Raw genomic sequence first — 15,679 nt, forward strand, 5'->3', positions numbered from 1 at the left:
GTAGCACTGATTTACACAATTTAAAAGCTGCTTCCTTCTCTCCCAGATGTGGTTGCCTTTCAGCAATGGATTTTGTATCTAATTCTTAATCCATGATTTTGTACCTTAATGCATTGCGCCCACAGGTCTGTGCCAAGGCTTCATTTGGACATTTTGTTGGCAGTTCATTGCAGCCAAAGAACTGGTGGGGGCACAGTTCATCGCAGGCATCGAACACAACTGGAGGCCCACCTTGCATGTAGACCTCTAATGAATTTGCCTCAGGTTGCAAAAGGAAGCCTGTGGTAGAGGCAGGAACTTATCTGAAGTATCCCAACTTTGGAGATGTAGGGTCATGTCTCTCCTTTCTATTCCTGTTGCTTTGGTCTCTAGAAGCCTCTTTACTCTCCTGAGTTTTGTACATATTTGGTATGTTAACATGCTTAATATTCTTTGTATGTTTAATATGCTTTGTATGCTTAATACAGAACTGACAAGTCCTATCTTGGCTAGCAGTTCAAAGGAAGCAGCAGTGAGCCTGATCATTCCCCCAAGATATGCCTGCAAAGGGAAGCCTTCCTGTATGCATCTCCCATTCCTACATGGAAAGGAGCGCCAACCAACTCCACAGCACCATCTTCCCGTTCTCAGATGGCATGGCTGGCACTCCACAGGTCTGATGATCCATTCAAGCACAGTGGGTGTGTACTGGGTGTGAAGTTCATCATTTTTCCACTCCCCGCATAGAGGATATATGGTCTGTGGCTGTATTACTTTTCTGCCCTTTTCTCCCCCACTCAGATGGGGATCTTGAATACAGAGGGTGGTCCTGGGGGGAACAGAGGGTGGAGCTCCAGACACCCGGAGTTGATGTAGAGTTGTGGAACCTTTCACTCTAGGATCCCTTATATCCCTGCCTAGGATACATAAGATCCCAGGACTTCTTGGAGGTTAGTACCCCTGCCCAGATCTGGGGTGGGGGGGTTGGTGGGGGAGAGAAGGGGCAGGTGGCTGTGATGTTTCCCAAAGGTACCCCCTGGGTACCTGAGGCACCTTCCTATCAACTTCCCTTAACATGAACAAGCCTTGTCTGTGCCTAGCAGGTGTCAACATCCTGACTCCACCAGCCACAGGTAGACAAGCACTCTCCCCTCAGCCCACACAAGCTCCGCTGTACCTCTGCAGGTTAGTGATAGGCACATGCCAACCCCTGGTCATCCAAACATCTCCCTGGAGTGTACAGATCCAGATCCACAGCACACTTGCAGAATTACCAGACCCGCTGTTCCCAAAGGAATAGGACACCACGGCTTAGACCACAGCTCCACTTACCACACAGCACTTGGGTTGGTTTATAGAGAAAACAAGCATATGTTTATTTAACAATGACTGGAGATTCAAATGCTAGCCAGCAGAAATGTTGGAAACAAAAGGTTACATATAAAATAAAATCATAACACACACACTAGAGCCTAAACTTAACTAATAGGACATTATTATGTCATGAGGGCAAAAGCTCACCCAAAATCCTTCCAACGTGTTACAACCAGGCAAGACTGTGATCTTTTGTTCATGAAGCAAGCCCACTGTCAGCTTCATTACTAGGTGAAGGATATCAGGTGTTTCCTTGCATTTTCCTGATATACCAGACTAATTATTTTAGCTTAGTCATAAACCAGACAGCCTCCTGCTATGCGTTCCTTCCTGCAGATTTTGTGTTTCTTGTCAGCTTTACAATCTTGATCAGCTGGTGAGTCCATATGCAAATAGACTTCCACTGAAAGACACATAATACACAACTCCTTACATATTATCTGTACACACATTTCACAATAATTATGGTGATCAGTGTGACACAGCCCTTACATGACATTCTCTGGCAAACGAGTATGTAGCTACCAGACCCAGGGAGCCCTCTAACTCTTATGCACCTCTCTATCCTCTGCCAGTGGGCACCAAGAGCTTGTTCACAGTGGTGAACCCCACACTATGACGGAATAATTGGAGAGAAATCTCTGCAACGAAAACATCACTGAGATTTACTCTTTCTGTAGCCCGAGGTTGCCCTCTGTGGAGATCATTGACCCCCATACTAGCTAAGTCTTAACTTACATCAAAACCCTTGAACTTCCTGAAATGCAGAGAACAAACCACAATAAGCACAGCTATGGATTAATGCTGCTTTTACTCACAGGACCCTTGTCTCAAAAAAAAAATTAAAAATATTGTTTAAACACTCCTAATTCATATGCCTGATCTCCAGACTGTGTGGGAGCTCCATTCTAGATGTAGTCATCTCTCCTTTCTTGAAGAGCATGAGGACTATTTATCTTCATGGTGGGCAGACCTAGCTTTAATGCTGCGGAAAGTGAGCAAGTGAACCCAGCATTAACTAGCAAGGACTCAAATGGAGTTATACCCAGGCTGGATATGGTTTATTAAATCAGGACCTGCCAGTACTGAACTTTGTCTAATTTCTCTTTGTTTATTGGTTGTTGCATTGCCTGTGAATAAACACAGTAGTGGCAGGTGGTGGTGATCGGGGACTCTCTCCTCGGGGGGACTGAGTCATCTATCTGCCGCCCCGACCGGGAAAACCGAGAAGTCTGCTGCTTGCCAGGAGCTAAGATTCGCGATGTGATGGAGAGACTGCCGAGACTCATCAAGCCCTTAGATCACTACCCCTTCTTGCTTCTCCACGTGGGCACCAATGATACTGCCAAGAATGACCTTGAGCAGATCTCTGCAGACTACGTGGCTCTGGGAAGAAGGATAAAGGAGTTTGAGGTACAAGTGGTCTTCTTGTCCATCCTCCCCGTGGAAGGAAAAGGCCTGGGTAGAGACCATCGAATCGTGGAAGTCAACAAATGGCTACGCAAGTCGTGTCGGAGAGAAGGCTTTGGATTCTTTGACCATGGGATGGTGTTCCAAGAAGGAGGAGTGCTAGGCAGAGACGGGCTCCACCTAACGAAGAGAGGGAAGAGCATCTTCGCAAGCAGGCTGGTTAACCTAGTGAGGAGGGCTTTAAACTAGGTTCACTGGGAGAAGGAGACCAAAGCCCTGAGGTAAGTGGGGAAGTGGGATACCGGGAGGAAGCACAAGCAGGAGTGCGTCAGAGGGAAGGGCTTCTGCCTCATACTGAGAAAGAGGGGCGATCAGCGGGTTATCTCAAGTGCCTATACACAAATGCACGAAGCCTGGGAAACAAGCAGGGAGAACTGGAAGTCCTGGCACAGTCAAGGAATTATGATGTGATTGGAATAACAGAGACTTGGTGGGATAACTCACATGACTGGAGTACTGTCATGGGTGGATATAAACTGTTCAGGAAGGACAGGCAGGGCAGAAAAGGTGGGGGAGTTGCACTGTATGTAAGAGAGCAGTATGACTGCTCAGAGCTCAAGTATGAAACTTCAGAAAAACCTGAGAGTCTCTGGATTAAGTTTAGAAGTGTGAGCAACAAGGGTGATGTCGTGGTGGGAGTCTACTATAGACCACCGGACCAAGGGGATGAGGTGGACGAGGCTTTCTTCCGGCAACTCGCAGAAGTTACTAGATCACACACCCTGGTTCTCATGGGAGACTTCAATCACCCTGATATCTGCTGGGAGAGCAATACAGCGGTGCACAGACAATCCAGGAAGTTTTTGGAAAATGTAGGGGACAATTTCCTGGTGCAAGTGCTAGGAACCAACTAGGGGCAGAGCTCTTCTTGACCTGCTGCTCACAAACCGGGAAGAATTAGTAGGGGGAGCTAAAGTGGATGGGAACCTGGGAGGCAGTGACCATGAGATGCTCGAGTTCAGGATCCTGACACAAGGAAGAAAGGAAAGCAGCAGAATATGGACCCTGGACTTCAGAAAAGCAGACTTTGACTCCCTCGGGGAACTGATGGGCAAGATCCCCTGGGAGAATAACATGAAGGGGAAAGGAGTCCAGGAGAGCTGGCTGTATTTTAAAGAATCCTTATTGAGGTTACAGGGACAAACCATCCTGATGTGTAGAAAGAATAGTAAATATGGCAGGCGACCAGCTTGGCTTAACAGTGAAATCCTTGCTGATCTTAAATACAAAAGAGAAGCTTACAAGAAGTGGAACATTGGACAAATGACCAGGGATGAGTATAAAAATATTGCTCGGGCATGCAGGAGTGAAATCAGGAAGGCCAAATCACACCTGGAGTTGCAGCTAGCAAGAGATGTTAAGAGTAACAAGAAGGGTTTCTTCAGGTAGACAAGAAGAAAGTCAAGGAAAGTGTGGGCCCCTTATTGAATGAGGGAGGCAACCTAGTGACAGAGGATGTGGAAAAAGTTAATGTATTCAATGCATTTTTTCCTCTGTCTTCACAAACAAGGTCAGCTCCCAGACTACTACACTGAGCAGCACAGCATGGGGAGGAGGTGACCAGCCCTCTGTGCAGAAAGAAGTGGTTTGGGACTATCTAGAAAAGCTGGACATGCACAAGTCCATGGGGCCGGATGTGTTGCATTCGAGAGTGCTAAAGGAGTTGGCGGATGTGATTGCAGAGCCATTGGCCATTATCTTTGAAAACTCATGGCGATCAGCTGAAGTCCCGGACGACTGGAAAAAGGCTAATGTAGTGCCCATCTTTAAAAAAGGGAAGAAGGAGGATCCTGGGAACTACAGGCCCGTCAGCCTCACCTCAGTCCCTGGAAAAATCATGGAGCAGGTCCTCAAGGAATCAATTCTGAAGCACTTAGAGGAGAGGAAAGTGATCAGGAACAGTCAGCCTGGATTCACCAAGGGCAAGTCATGCCTGACTAATCTAATTGCCTTCTATGACGAGATAACTGGTTCTGTGGATGAAGGGAAAGCAGTGGACGTGGTGTTCCTTGACTTTAGCAAAGCTTTTGACACTGTCTCCCACAGTATTCTTGCCAGCAAGTTAAAGAAGTTAACTCTTTAGTCAGATGTATGGGCTGGATGAATGGACTATAAGGTGGATAGAAAGCTGGCTAGATTGTCGGGCTCAACGGGTAGTGATCAATGGTTCCATGTCTAGTTGGCAGCCGGTATCAAGTGGAGTGCCCCAAGGGTCGGTCCTGGGGCCGGTTTTGTTCAATATCTTCATAGATGATCTGGAGGATGGTGTGGATTGCACACTCAGCAAGTTTGCAGATGACACTAAACTGGGAGGGGAGGTAGCTACGCTGGAGGGTAGGGATAGGATACAGAGGGACCTAGACAAATTGGAGGATTGGGCCAAAAGAAATCTGATGCGGTTCAACAAGGACAAGTGCAGAGTCCTGCACTTAGGATGAGAGAATCCAATGCACCGCTACAGACTAGAGAACGAATGGCTAGGCAGCAGTTCTGCAGAAAAGGACCTAGGGGTTACAGTGGACGAGAAGCTGGATATGAGTCAACAGTGTGCCCTTGTTGCCAAAAAGGCCAATGGCATTTTGGGATGTATAAGTAGGGGTATTGCCAGCAGATAGAGGGACTTGATCGTTCCCCTCTATTTGACACTGGTGAGGCCTCATCTGGAGTACTGTGTCCAGTTTGGGCCCCACACTACAAGAAGGGTGTGGAAAAATTGGAAAGAGTCCAGCGGAGGGCAACAAAAATGATTAGGGGACTGGAACACATGACTTATGAGGAGAGGCTCAGGGAATTGGGAATGTTTAGTCTACAGAAGAGAAGAATGAGGGGGATTTGATAGCTGCTTTCAACTACCTGAAAGGGGGTTCCAAAGAGGATGGCTCTAGACTGTTCTCAGTGGTAGCAGATGACGGAACAAGGAGTAATGGTCTCAAGTTGCAGTGGGGGAGATTTAGGTTGGATATTAGGAAAAACTTTTTCACTAGGAGGGTGGTGAAACACTGGAATGCGTTACCTAGGGAGGTGGTGGAATCTCCTTCCTTAGAAGTTTTTAAGGTCAGGCTTGACAAAGCCCTGGCTGGGATGATTTAATTGGGGATTGGTCCTGCTTTGAGCAGGGGGTTGGACTAGATGACCTCCTGAGGTCCCTTCCAACCCTGATATTCTATGATTCTATGATTCTTCCTGTTCATCAACAATCTTCTCTGGGCCCTGATCCAGTAAGTTACCAAGTTACATGCTTAACTTTAAGCACTTGATTAAGCACATGCCTAACTTTACGCATGTGAGCACTGAAGACACAAGGACTACGTATTTGTATACCTTGCTAAATTTGGGCCTGAATTTGTGGGGAGGGGGAGGAGGGGGGCGTTATTTCCATAAAACCCACTGGCCAGTGTGGGTTACAGTCTGCCTTTGTGGCAATCCTGAGATGGTTTGAGTTTGTTATGGGATGGAGGCTATGGGATGGAGGCTCTTTAACTCACACCATAGCATCTCATGCTTATAGCTCTGGTTAGGTCCCTGCTTCAATCCCACGTGTGTTAGCCAAGATGGCGGCCATCACATATGCTTTCATAGGACCAGATGGTGATCCCCTTAAACACGTTGAAGATATCTTTTTCCTTGGGTGATTCCATTGACTTTAATATGAAACCAAGTATGGTGCACTCTAGAATTCAAGCAAGCAGAAGGTGGTTGGAGTTCAGTCAGGTCCCTACCACTACAAAAGGTGCCCTTGTAGGAGAGATGGTTTTAAGAGGCCGGTCACGTTTCAACCAATGAAAGAGAGAATGAAATCCGGTTTTAGTGCTTCATTATATGAACTGTTTTAAAGAGGTAGTTAAGGAGAAAGGGTTTGTACAGAAAATACCTCAGCACTGCTAACCTCAGACATCAAAGACTGTTGTTGATGAAAGCAGCAGAGGCACTGTGTTGGGGGTGTTGAAGCTGAAGGGAAAATATTTTTTTTGCTATTGTGATGTTTTAGCCCCATTCCAAGTGGCTGCAGTCGTTAGTGGTTTGTTGTTTACATAATAAAATCTTCACTAGAAATCACCGACTCTTATTTGGTAGTTGCTTGTGTCTCTAGGCAATGATCATTCCTCTAATGAGTCATATCTCTTTCCTTTTTCCTACTGCTTTCATTATTTTTCATCATAACAGCCTCTAAATCAGACTCTCTCTGCATGGCAGATTTTTGACCTGGAAGGAACTTTTTACCAGCAAGATGCTTGTAAAGGAAAGAGACCATAAAACCAGAACGTATTGTCCAGTACTAAATCATAGGCCCAAGGGAGCTAATGTTGAAAAGCACCCCCGCCTACGTGTCTATGACCTCAGTAGAACCAGCTGACTGAATTAAAGCTGTATTTTTCACTGCAGACAATTTGAATTTGGCCCATTTTGGTCGTTGATATATGTCACAACACACTGTTTGTGTACAGACCGCGTTTGTTTTATCTAATCCCACTGGATTGTAATCGGCCAGCCAGACAGCAGCTTTGCTGTGGGAACCTGCTGCTTGTGTGGTTGCTAACTGTCTCTGCTCAGTGTTCATTGTGAGAAAGCGTCCAAGACATGAAGGTTTCAGAAAGTTATAACGGGAAGTGAGGCAACTGTTGGATAACCTGCTACCAGCGCTTGCTCAGATCATGCTAGGGATAATCAGCTGAAATGCATAGCAGACAGAGTCTGATTTTCAGAGGTGCAGAGCATCTGCTGACTTCAGCTGTAGCTATAGATGTTCCGCACTTCTGCAAATCAGGCCCTGCAACTCTTGTGAGTCTGGGACCTGACTCTGCATTTCTGTAAATGAAGTCAGTGAAGTCAGACTGGTGTACAATCTGAATGAGACCAAAATCAAGTCTATAGGTAACTAGACTTATCATTTACATAGGCACATTAGGACAGGGGCTGTAAACTCTTGCCGTTAATAGTTTCCTCCCTTCACCTGCCATTCCTCACACTTTGTGGACCTACTGAAAACACCCCTTCCAAACCTCCAACACATCCCAAATCTCCCTTCACACACACAACATGCAGACACAAACGTCTATGTTCCCACACAGAGACACAAATATCTTTGACTGAAGTATTGCCTCTTGGGAGAAGTCGCAGAACGTGTGAAATCTCACATTTTCATTAATGTTTCGGCTTTGGCATCATCTTGCAACACGGCTTCAGTTGAGGGAAGAGAATTCTTTCATTAGATCGACATACCCATCCAACATGGCCACCATTGCCTACTATAGAGACTAGAACTATGACATGCTAATAGGTTCCTTTTTTGTATTTAGCCATGATCTTAGCTTCATTTGTGTGAAAAATAAACGGAATGGTTCCCAACTAGAAATCTATTAACCCATGTCAATGAAAACATTACTACTCTTCTGACTGAATTGCAAATTCTACAAATCCTTTGCTGAATCTGTTCACCAGTCCAGCCAATAACACTGGCAAATGAATCCCTAATGACACAGGCGGCTCAGAAGGGTTTGAAGAGACCAACTTCCAGTCTGACTCCTTGCGTTTTGCAGGACTGTTTACATGCATTTTGCTCCCTCTTCACTCAGTTGTAATGGTTACACAAGGTACAGAGTATGGGGAGAATCAGGCCCTTTCTTCCTTATATGCCAGCCACTACTATTTGCCTTACTGTACCATCCTATAACAGTGTGAATCATTCGCTTGCTTTTCACTGTGGCCCGTTTTGGTCGTTGATGTATGTCACAACACACTGTTTGTGAACAGACCGCATTTGTCTTATCTAACCTCACTGGATTGTAACGGGCCAGCCAGCCAGCAGCTTTGCTGTGGGAACCTGCTGCTTGTGCAGGAGCTAATGTAGGTACTATTGACAACCCCCGTTAGGGAAAATCTAACACTGAAAAATAACTCTCGTTTAGTTGTTTATTCCACAATAGCACATGATAGCACAGTGCGGGGGACTGGACTAGATGATTTAGCGAGGTCTTTCCAATCCCTTCATGTCTATGGCAGGAGAAAATAATGATTAGTTATTGTCCAGATAGTCTGTGTAATTTCTTCAAATTAAGATGTTTGTAAACATCATTTTTTTCTTACTGGAAATTTTTTACACTCTGTTTAGAATAAATGTACTAACTTAGTCACCAGAACCTACAAAGCACTGGAAAGAGATAGCAGATGGATATTTAAATGCAATAAGTGTTCAATGAATCCTAATTAATATAGTTATGATGGCACTTTGCCTAACTTTCTAAGAAGCCAAATATCCGTTAGTATGGGCCCTTCTTGATTTGTGACTTTGATTATTTCTGTTTGTTTGAAATTTTATTTACGTGAAAAAGCTAGAAGACTCCAAGTTCCTTCCCCGAGACTATATATTTTTGGCTGCCTTTTAAAAGGACTCTGGGGATTTGTTCGGCTGTTCCGTGACAGTATAGCTTCTTTGGAGATATTTATAGCCCATGATCTGCCTCCCCTGAGTCACTTATTTTACAGGCTCCAAATAACTCTATTTGCCTCAGCCTCTCATATGGTCTTGCACTCTGATCTATGTATCATTTTTGTTGCTTTCTTCTGTCTCCTTTGGTAATGGGGAGCTGGAAGGATGTTTAAAATACAACCCTTATTGATATGAGGATTGCACAGAGCATAGTTCATCATGATGCTGCCCGTGGGGTGCTCTTATTTGTGTTGCCTGGCTTTTTGGTAGTTAGTTGATGACTTGTGTTGGGAGAAGTGCAAAGCTGCATAGCTTCAGTGGGAGCAATGGGATGTATCATGCTGCCTCCTGGTAGCACAGGGAAACATTGTGCTCCACCATACAGAGGAGCGCATGCTTGCTACACAATCTCTTAGGAGCAGATTGTGTACGTTTCTCCCTTCCCTCTTCATCACCCAGCCAGTTAGTAGGATGCAGGGGCTTCAGCCACCTCACCTTCCTTACCCTTTTGTGGGGTGCTGTGAGACCCAAGAGTTATTCTCAGGGAGCAGGCTCCACACCTACTCAAAGACTAGCCACTATCTGGCCCATAATGTCTCTTGTATGTTTCTGGGTGGGCTTACATCTTGCCATTGGGCACATCGAAGGATGAATGGGTGATGCCATGGTCCAGATTGTGGCTGGCCTTACACAGGTGTACAAGAGGCGAGGAGGCACAAGGAACCTTCAGCCTACTTCCTATCCCCTCCCTCTGCAACAGTAGACATAACTATGGTGATCAGTCCTGACACTGCATTAGTCTAACACAGACACCACTGTTAGACTGTCCCATGTGGGAGTAGGATAGTCCAAGCCCCCCCTGCAGTCACCAGTGAAGCTAAACCAGAAGAGTGCGATCATACTGCACTCTGGAAATGTATGCTAAGCTCCTATTCCAGCATGTACCCCTGCAGTGTCCCTGAAGTTCTCTATTCTATACCTTGAATTAACACCCCGCCAGAGTGCAGTCCCATTAAAGCCTCCAATAATGTATTTTGCATTATTTTCTCTTTAAAATTACCCTTCTTCAATCTCTCTCTGACTCATCCAGGCTAACTCCTTTGAAAAGATAGTTGTATGGTATGAAAGCGTAGATGAGTCCAGTGCCCCTTTAAGGAATGCTTTCAGGCCTCAGTGTGAGCTACAATATTAATTTTAGCTTGGAGGTTTGCCACAGGCAGATTTCGTAGAGGGTCTTGAAGCTATAGCGAGGCAGCTGTTCACTGGTATCCCGGGTGGGGTTTGCTTAGTAAAGAAGAGCACAACGCTTGAGATACTGAATGCACAACTATCTTTCGAGGTATTTTGCCAGCAGAGCAAAGGTTCTGGAACTTTTTTTAAATTGACTTGCGCCATTCTATCAAGAAACTATGGCAGAAGAGCAAACTGGACTCGAGGAGCGGATAATAATAAAGGACCAGCACACAAAGGAAATAGACCTGGTGAACAGAGATCCAAAGCACATTAATGAAGATGTTATAAAGGTACATTTTCTGAGCGCCTTTGATTTTATATGCATCTCTGCATTTTAGTGCAATAAATCTATTGGTATTTTGCTTTTATATCAGGCTCAAATTCTACTGTATGTTTAAATCACTAAATATAGGGTGTAGCTGGACAATATGTCAGAGGAAGAGGAATTATCGAGGGCAGTAGTTTGAAAATGTGCTGTAGGGAGAAATCCTGCATTGCCAGGGAGATGCATAAACTGACTAGGTGATTTCATGTGGCTTTCCCATGTGGCTTTCCCATCTCTGATGAATGCGCTTGTTTAATTCTTTGAACATACTCACTCCAACTTCCGTGGCTGTAGCTTGCCAATTGACTGACCTTTTCCCATTAGTCTTGGGGAGCAGGAAGCCAAATATAAAACAAAGACTCATGCCCATGTCACTCTAAAGAATTAAAGTGAACCTTTAAAAAAAAACCTGCCAAAATTCAGGACACTGTGTCAGCAAGTTGTCCCTGTTTGGAGCAGTGGAGAAGTCGATGGGGCAGCTGAATGTGTTCACAGTATCACAGTCTTATTTAGAATAGAATTGTTTCTCCCTCATGCCGTGATCAAGAGAGACACTGAGCGAGGAACACTGGACTGAACCTCAAAAGGGCGTTATCTCTAACTTTTACCATTGAAGAGTGTGGGCTTGGTGCAACTCTATCCTCTTAAATGGAGTTACACCAAGGGTGAATTTGGCCCCTTGGGGGTAAGAGAGAAGATTGAAAAGGCTCTGTTAAATTATTCTGTTTCCTTGAAGCATTACCGGAATTCAGATGCGATAAATGAGTGTGGATTGAACCTCTTAAAATCAATAGAGGATGTCTTGGAATGTGAGCTTTGGTTTCTGCATTTAGAAAAAGAGCCACTTTTGAAGATAGGTGATGCAAAGGCCAGCTTAGTATTTGAACTAGGAGGCTCACTGATCAGCCACCAAGCACAACTGCTAGCGTGCTGTAGATGGACATTCAATGAGCAGGGCAAAATGGGATTGGGACAGCTGGGTAGTGATGTTATATCCAGCATATGTTCCCCACCAAACATGCATTCTTGTATCTCTTCTGCACGTCACTATCTGGTTTGTTAATACCTGTAAATATATTGTTCCAGACACTGCACTCAGCTATACCAATGTACATATGGAGTAAAGCTATTTTTGATCAGACACCCATGTAAGTGAGAGCAGTAAGTGTCCATCATATCCAGTGAGAATAAAGACTGTCTATGATCCCAAAGTCTTTTTCTGCAGCCACTATGTATCAGATGTGAATCTAATCATAGGAAGTGGCTGTGGAACATTAAGGGCAGAAATGTTCCCCGTGCTGTTTGGTGCACACAGGGTGACACAGAAAAATTACTGGAGGCATAAAGATCCTTAAGCCATTAAGCAACCAAGAAAGAAGGAGAGAGAGGTTAAAACACCCTGCATTCAATCATGAGGAGGGAGAGGAGGGGGAGATAGAGAAGATGGAAATCATCTGATTTCTTTTCTCACTTCAAACAGTGTAAATCAGGAGCAACTCTGCTGGAGTCAGCCAGTTTCGGTTGCAGATGAAGTTTGCGTTTGCAAATTTTTAAGTTAAAAACGGAACCAAAACTCTTTGGAGCCATTCAGCCCCTAGTTCTAAGATGTCACCAAATGGCTACCTTGTACACAGGGAGAATGGACCAGCAGCCCCTGGTTGCAAACATCTGAACTGTTCCAGGTCACTTCATCCCATCTCTAGTCCTCCTTTGGCCTTTATATAGCTTTAATGACATGTGAAAAGCATGTAATGTGCTCACTTTCCCCCCTAGTCCACTGTCCTCTCTTTGAAGTAGATTCTGCAAGAACATCCCTCCCCAGATGACCACATTTTATTAAGTAAACCGCTCAGGGCAAAAGCTATCACAGGAGACTGCCGATCTTTCTAATTTCTTCACCTTTAAAGCACCCCAGTGACATCATCTCACACAATAAAAATAAATTCCACTTCACAATATTTTCTTTTCCAATGAGATCTTCAAATACATTTGATCCCTCTTTCTCCTCATGTTCTTCTCCTACTGCAATGATCTGCTGCTGCCCTCTTCTGCAGTGTTGCTGCCTCAGTAACAGAAATCTGACTCCTTTTTATGTCCTCCAACATACTGGCCTAAAGCACTTTGCTGCTGTCACTAACTGCTGTATAAGGGGATAAACATAGGACAGACTGGCTGTGTCTCCATACCTAAATGAAAAACAGAGAGTGTAAAGGTGTAAGGTTGCTACAGATGGAACTATAGAATTTTATCAGAATTACGTCAAGGAATCTCTTTGAAATTTCCAGGAGAAAGATGGTATTAGACTTAAGTGAGATTAAAAGGAGCCTTGTACTGTGGCTGAAAGATCTGTGCTTCTACAGATCTAACACAATTACTTGTATGTTAAGATTCCATCTTCAGAAACTTTGGAATCTTCACTACTAGAATAGGAGCATGCCGATGTATGAGAGATCTCAACTGGCCAATAAACAGAAGAGTAATTTTGAGCACTGTTCTTCAGTTGATGATGATTACCTGCCCTGCTTGAATCCCGTGTGAGTGGCACCCCCCTAACCCGCCCCTCTGTCTTGTCTGCATTTCAGGTGGATTTTGAAGATGTCATTGCTGAGCCAGCAGGTACATACAGTTTTGATGGAGTATGGAAAACCAGCTACACCACCTTCACAGTCAGCAAGTACTGGTGCTACCGGCTGCTTTCGGTTGTGTTGGGAATCCCTCTGGCAGTCATCTGGGGCTTCCTCTTTGCTTTAATCTCCTTTTGTCATATCTGGGCAGTGGTGCCCTGCATCAAAAGCTACGTGATCGAAATCCAGTGTGTCAGCAGAATTTACTCCCTCTGCATCCACACCTTCTGTGACCCACTGTGCAAGGCCCTGGGGCAGATATTTAGCAGCATCAAACTTGCCCTACGCAAGGAAGTCTAGAGCGATTGGTGGAGAAAACGCAGAAACAATCACTCACCCAACAATCACACTTCCGAAGTTTTCCTAAAAGACTGTGCACCATATTCTTCTCTCAGTTACACTGGAGTAACCAGGGATGCCTATGCAGTTACTACACATTCAATCTAATGTAAAGGAGAGCAGAACTTCCTCTGTAATTATTTCATGGACCACAACCTTAGATTAACACATGCATTTATTAAGTAACAAATAAGGGTGTGAGAAAGCTAAAGTACATTCGGGTATCGTGCAAAATGGTCGGTTTAGTTAGCCATTAGCTCAAAATAGTATCAGGAAGCACAGTTATGTATTATTGCTGCAAATAGTGGCTGTTGTAAACGCTTTTGTTTTAATTTGCAATATGCCAGAAGTGTATGGATTGATGATGTAAATGACAAAGTTTTGTTTCCAGGTGTGTTTCCATTTAAGCTTTTAAATCCAGGTAACCTTACTGGGTAAATGTTTGACTGCTGAACATGCTTTTCGAGGAGTGCAGTTTGTGTCTGTTGTTTTGTGGCTGCAAGTGCATATCATGGCATTTAGACCCGCTAACTAACTGTGGGCATAAATCAGGTAGTTAAACATGCAGCTATTACAAGCTGTATCCAGGATTCAATGGCAGGCACAAAAGCTGCAGACATTTGGCCCAATTTTTTTCTCAGACCCAAATTACACTTACAAACCGGACGGTTGGGCCTCCCCACCACATCTGAATATTTACCTCAATGACCGCAAACATATTTGACTAAGTCACTTAAATAATTACCAGATTGGTTTTCATAAAAGATTTTGGCTTATTTGCTGAGAAGGTGGGGGGAGGGGTTATGTTATTTGCTTGTTTGATCTCATGATAAACTAGGGAATTCATTTTCCTCCCTAATGGTGTTTAGTCTTAGCTAATCAGTCCTGTTGCCATGTTTCTATGTTCCCTATAGTTACAGCTGTCTTAACACTGGAGCAAGAATTAGCTAAAATTCCTAGAATTGTGGGGCCCCATTAACATCAATGGTGTTGCACTGGTATAAACAAGAATAGATTTTAGCTCATTGGGCCTAATTCACTCATGCAGTATTTAACACGAGATACCCTAGTGTCTTTAATGCATTTAGTTCAGATATACCACCGTGCAAGCAAGAGGAGAAAGAGACCCTTTGTTTTCAATGGAAGTTGCACATTTCAGGTCAGAGGGGTTTTGGCCCATAAAAATTAGGGATTAAAAAAGGGCCATTATGTCAAGTGCAAAGGTATTTCCTACTCTGTATTCTCAGGTAATTTGTCCAGCCCATTTTTAAGGAATCACACAGTGAGGAACCCATCAATTCCCTAGGAAGATTATTCTGGATGTAAAGCATGTGAGTAATTCCATTACTATCAAGCAAGGCACTTAAACATGTTTAAGGTTAAGCATGTGCTTAAGTGCCTTGTTGAATCAGTGCCTGAGCTAGCTCACTTTTCAGACATTTTCCCTGATCGGGTTAATGGTCCTTTACTCAGTTCAGTGCATTGGCTTCCCGTAAGTACTAGGTCCCAGATCTTCAAAAGGTCTTTAGGTGCTTAACTCCCACTGAAATCAATGGTGCTCCTCCAATGACTACTAAGAGCCAAATTCTCTACTGGTGCTACTCCAATGATGTCGGGGATTTGTGCTCTCTTTTTTGCAAAGTAATGGCACTAAACACGCCAATGACACTAATGTTTTTAAAGGATTAATAGAGAAAAAAAGGATGTAGTGATTGAAAAAAGAATAAGGCTTGTTGTTCTATTGATTACACGCTCAACTCAAAAAGCTACACACACACACCTCTTCCCAGCTGTATTCTTGAGCTATTAGTATGTGTGCAGCCTTTACGGTGTTGTTTCTGAGCTCATGTGCCTTTTGAAATGTGTTAATGCAATGCATTTATTCATTTAAGGTGTCTTGTTTCATCT

The 15,679-nt window shown here is 44.1% G+C and overlaps 1 protein-coding gene across 1 annotated transcript; it reads left to right on the plus strand.

The window, feature by feature from the left end:
• The first annotated feature begins 10,407 nt into the window (after nt 1-10,407).
• Nucleotides 10,408-15,662, plus strand: CAV3 (caveolin 3). The gene is made up of 2 exons (XM_048856111.2): nt 10,408-10,773; nt 13,391-15,662. Exons 1-2 carry the CDS (start codon nt 10,660-10,662, stop codon nt 13,730-13,732), a joined length of 456 nt encoding a protein of 151 aa, XP_048712068.1. The 5' UTR covers nt 10,408-10,659; the 3' UTR covers nt 13,733-15,662.
• Nucleotides 15,663-15,679: the final 17 nt, after the last annotated feature.

The sequence above is a fragment of the Caretta caretta genome, chromosome 7, assembly GCF_965140235.1.
Source record: "Caretta caretta isolate rCarCar2 chromosome 7, rCarCar1.hap1, whole genome shotgun sequence".
NCBI lineage: Eukaryota > Metazoa > Chordata > Testudines > Cheloniidae > Caretta > Caretta caretta.

Excerpts from the sequence above, each read along its gene's own strand:
- CAV3 (XM_048856111.2), top strand. The coding sequence starts at position 10,660 with ATGGCAGAAGAGCAAACTGGACTCGAGGAGCGGATAATAATAAAGGAC. Across the intron at positions 10,774-13,390 it reads TTAATGAAGATGTTATAAAG|GTGGATTTTGAAGATGTCAT; the intron begins GTACATTTTCTG and ends TCTGCATTTCAG.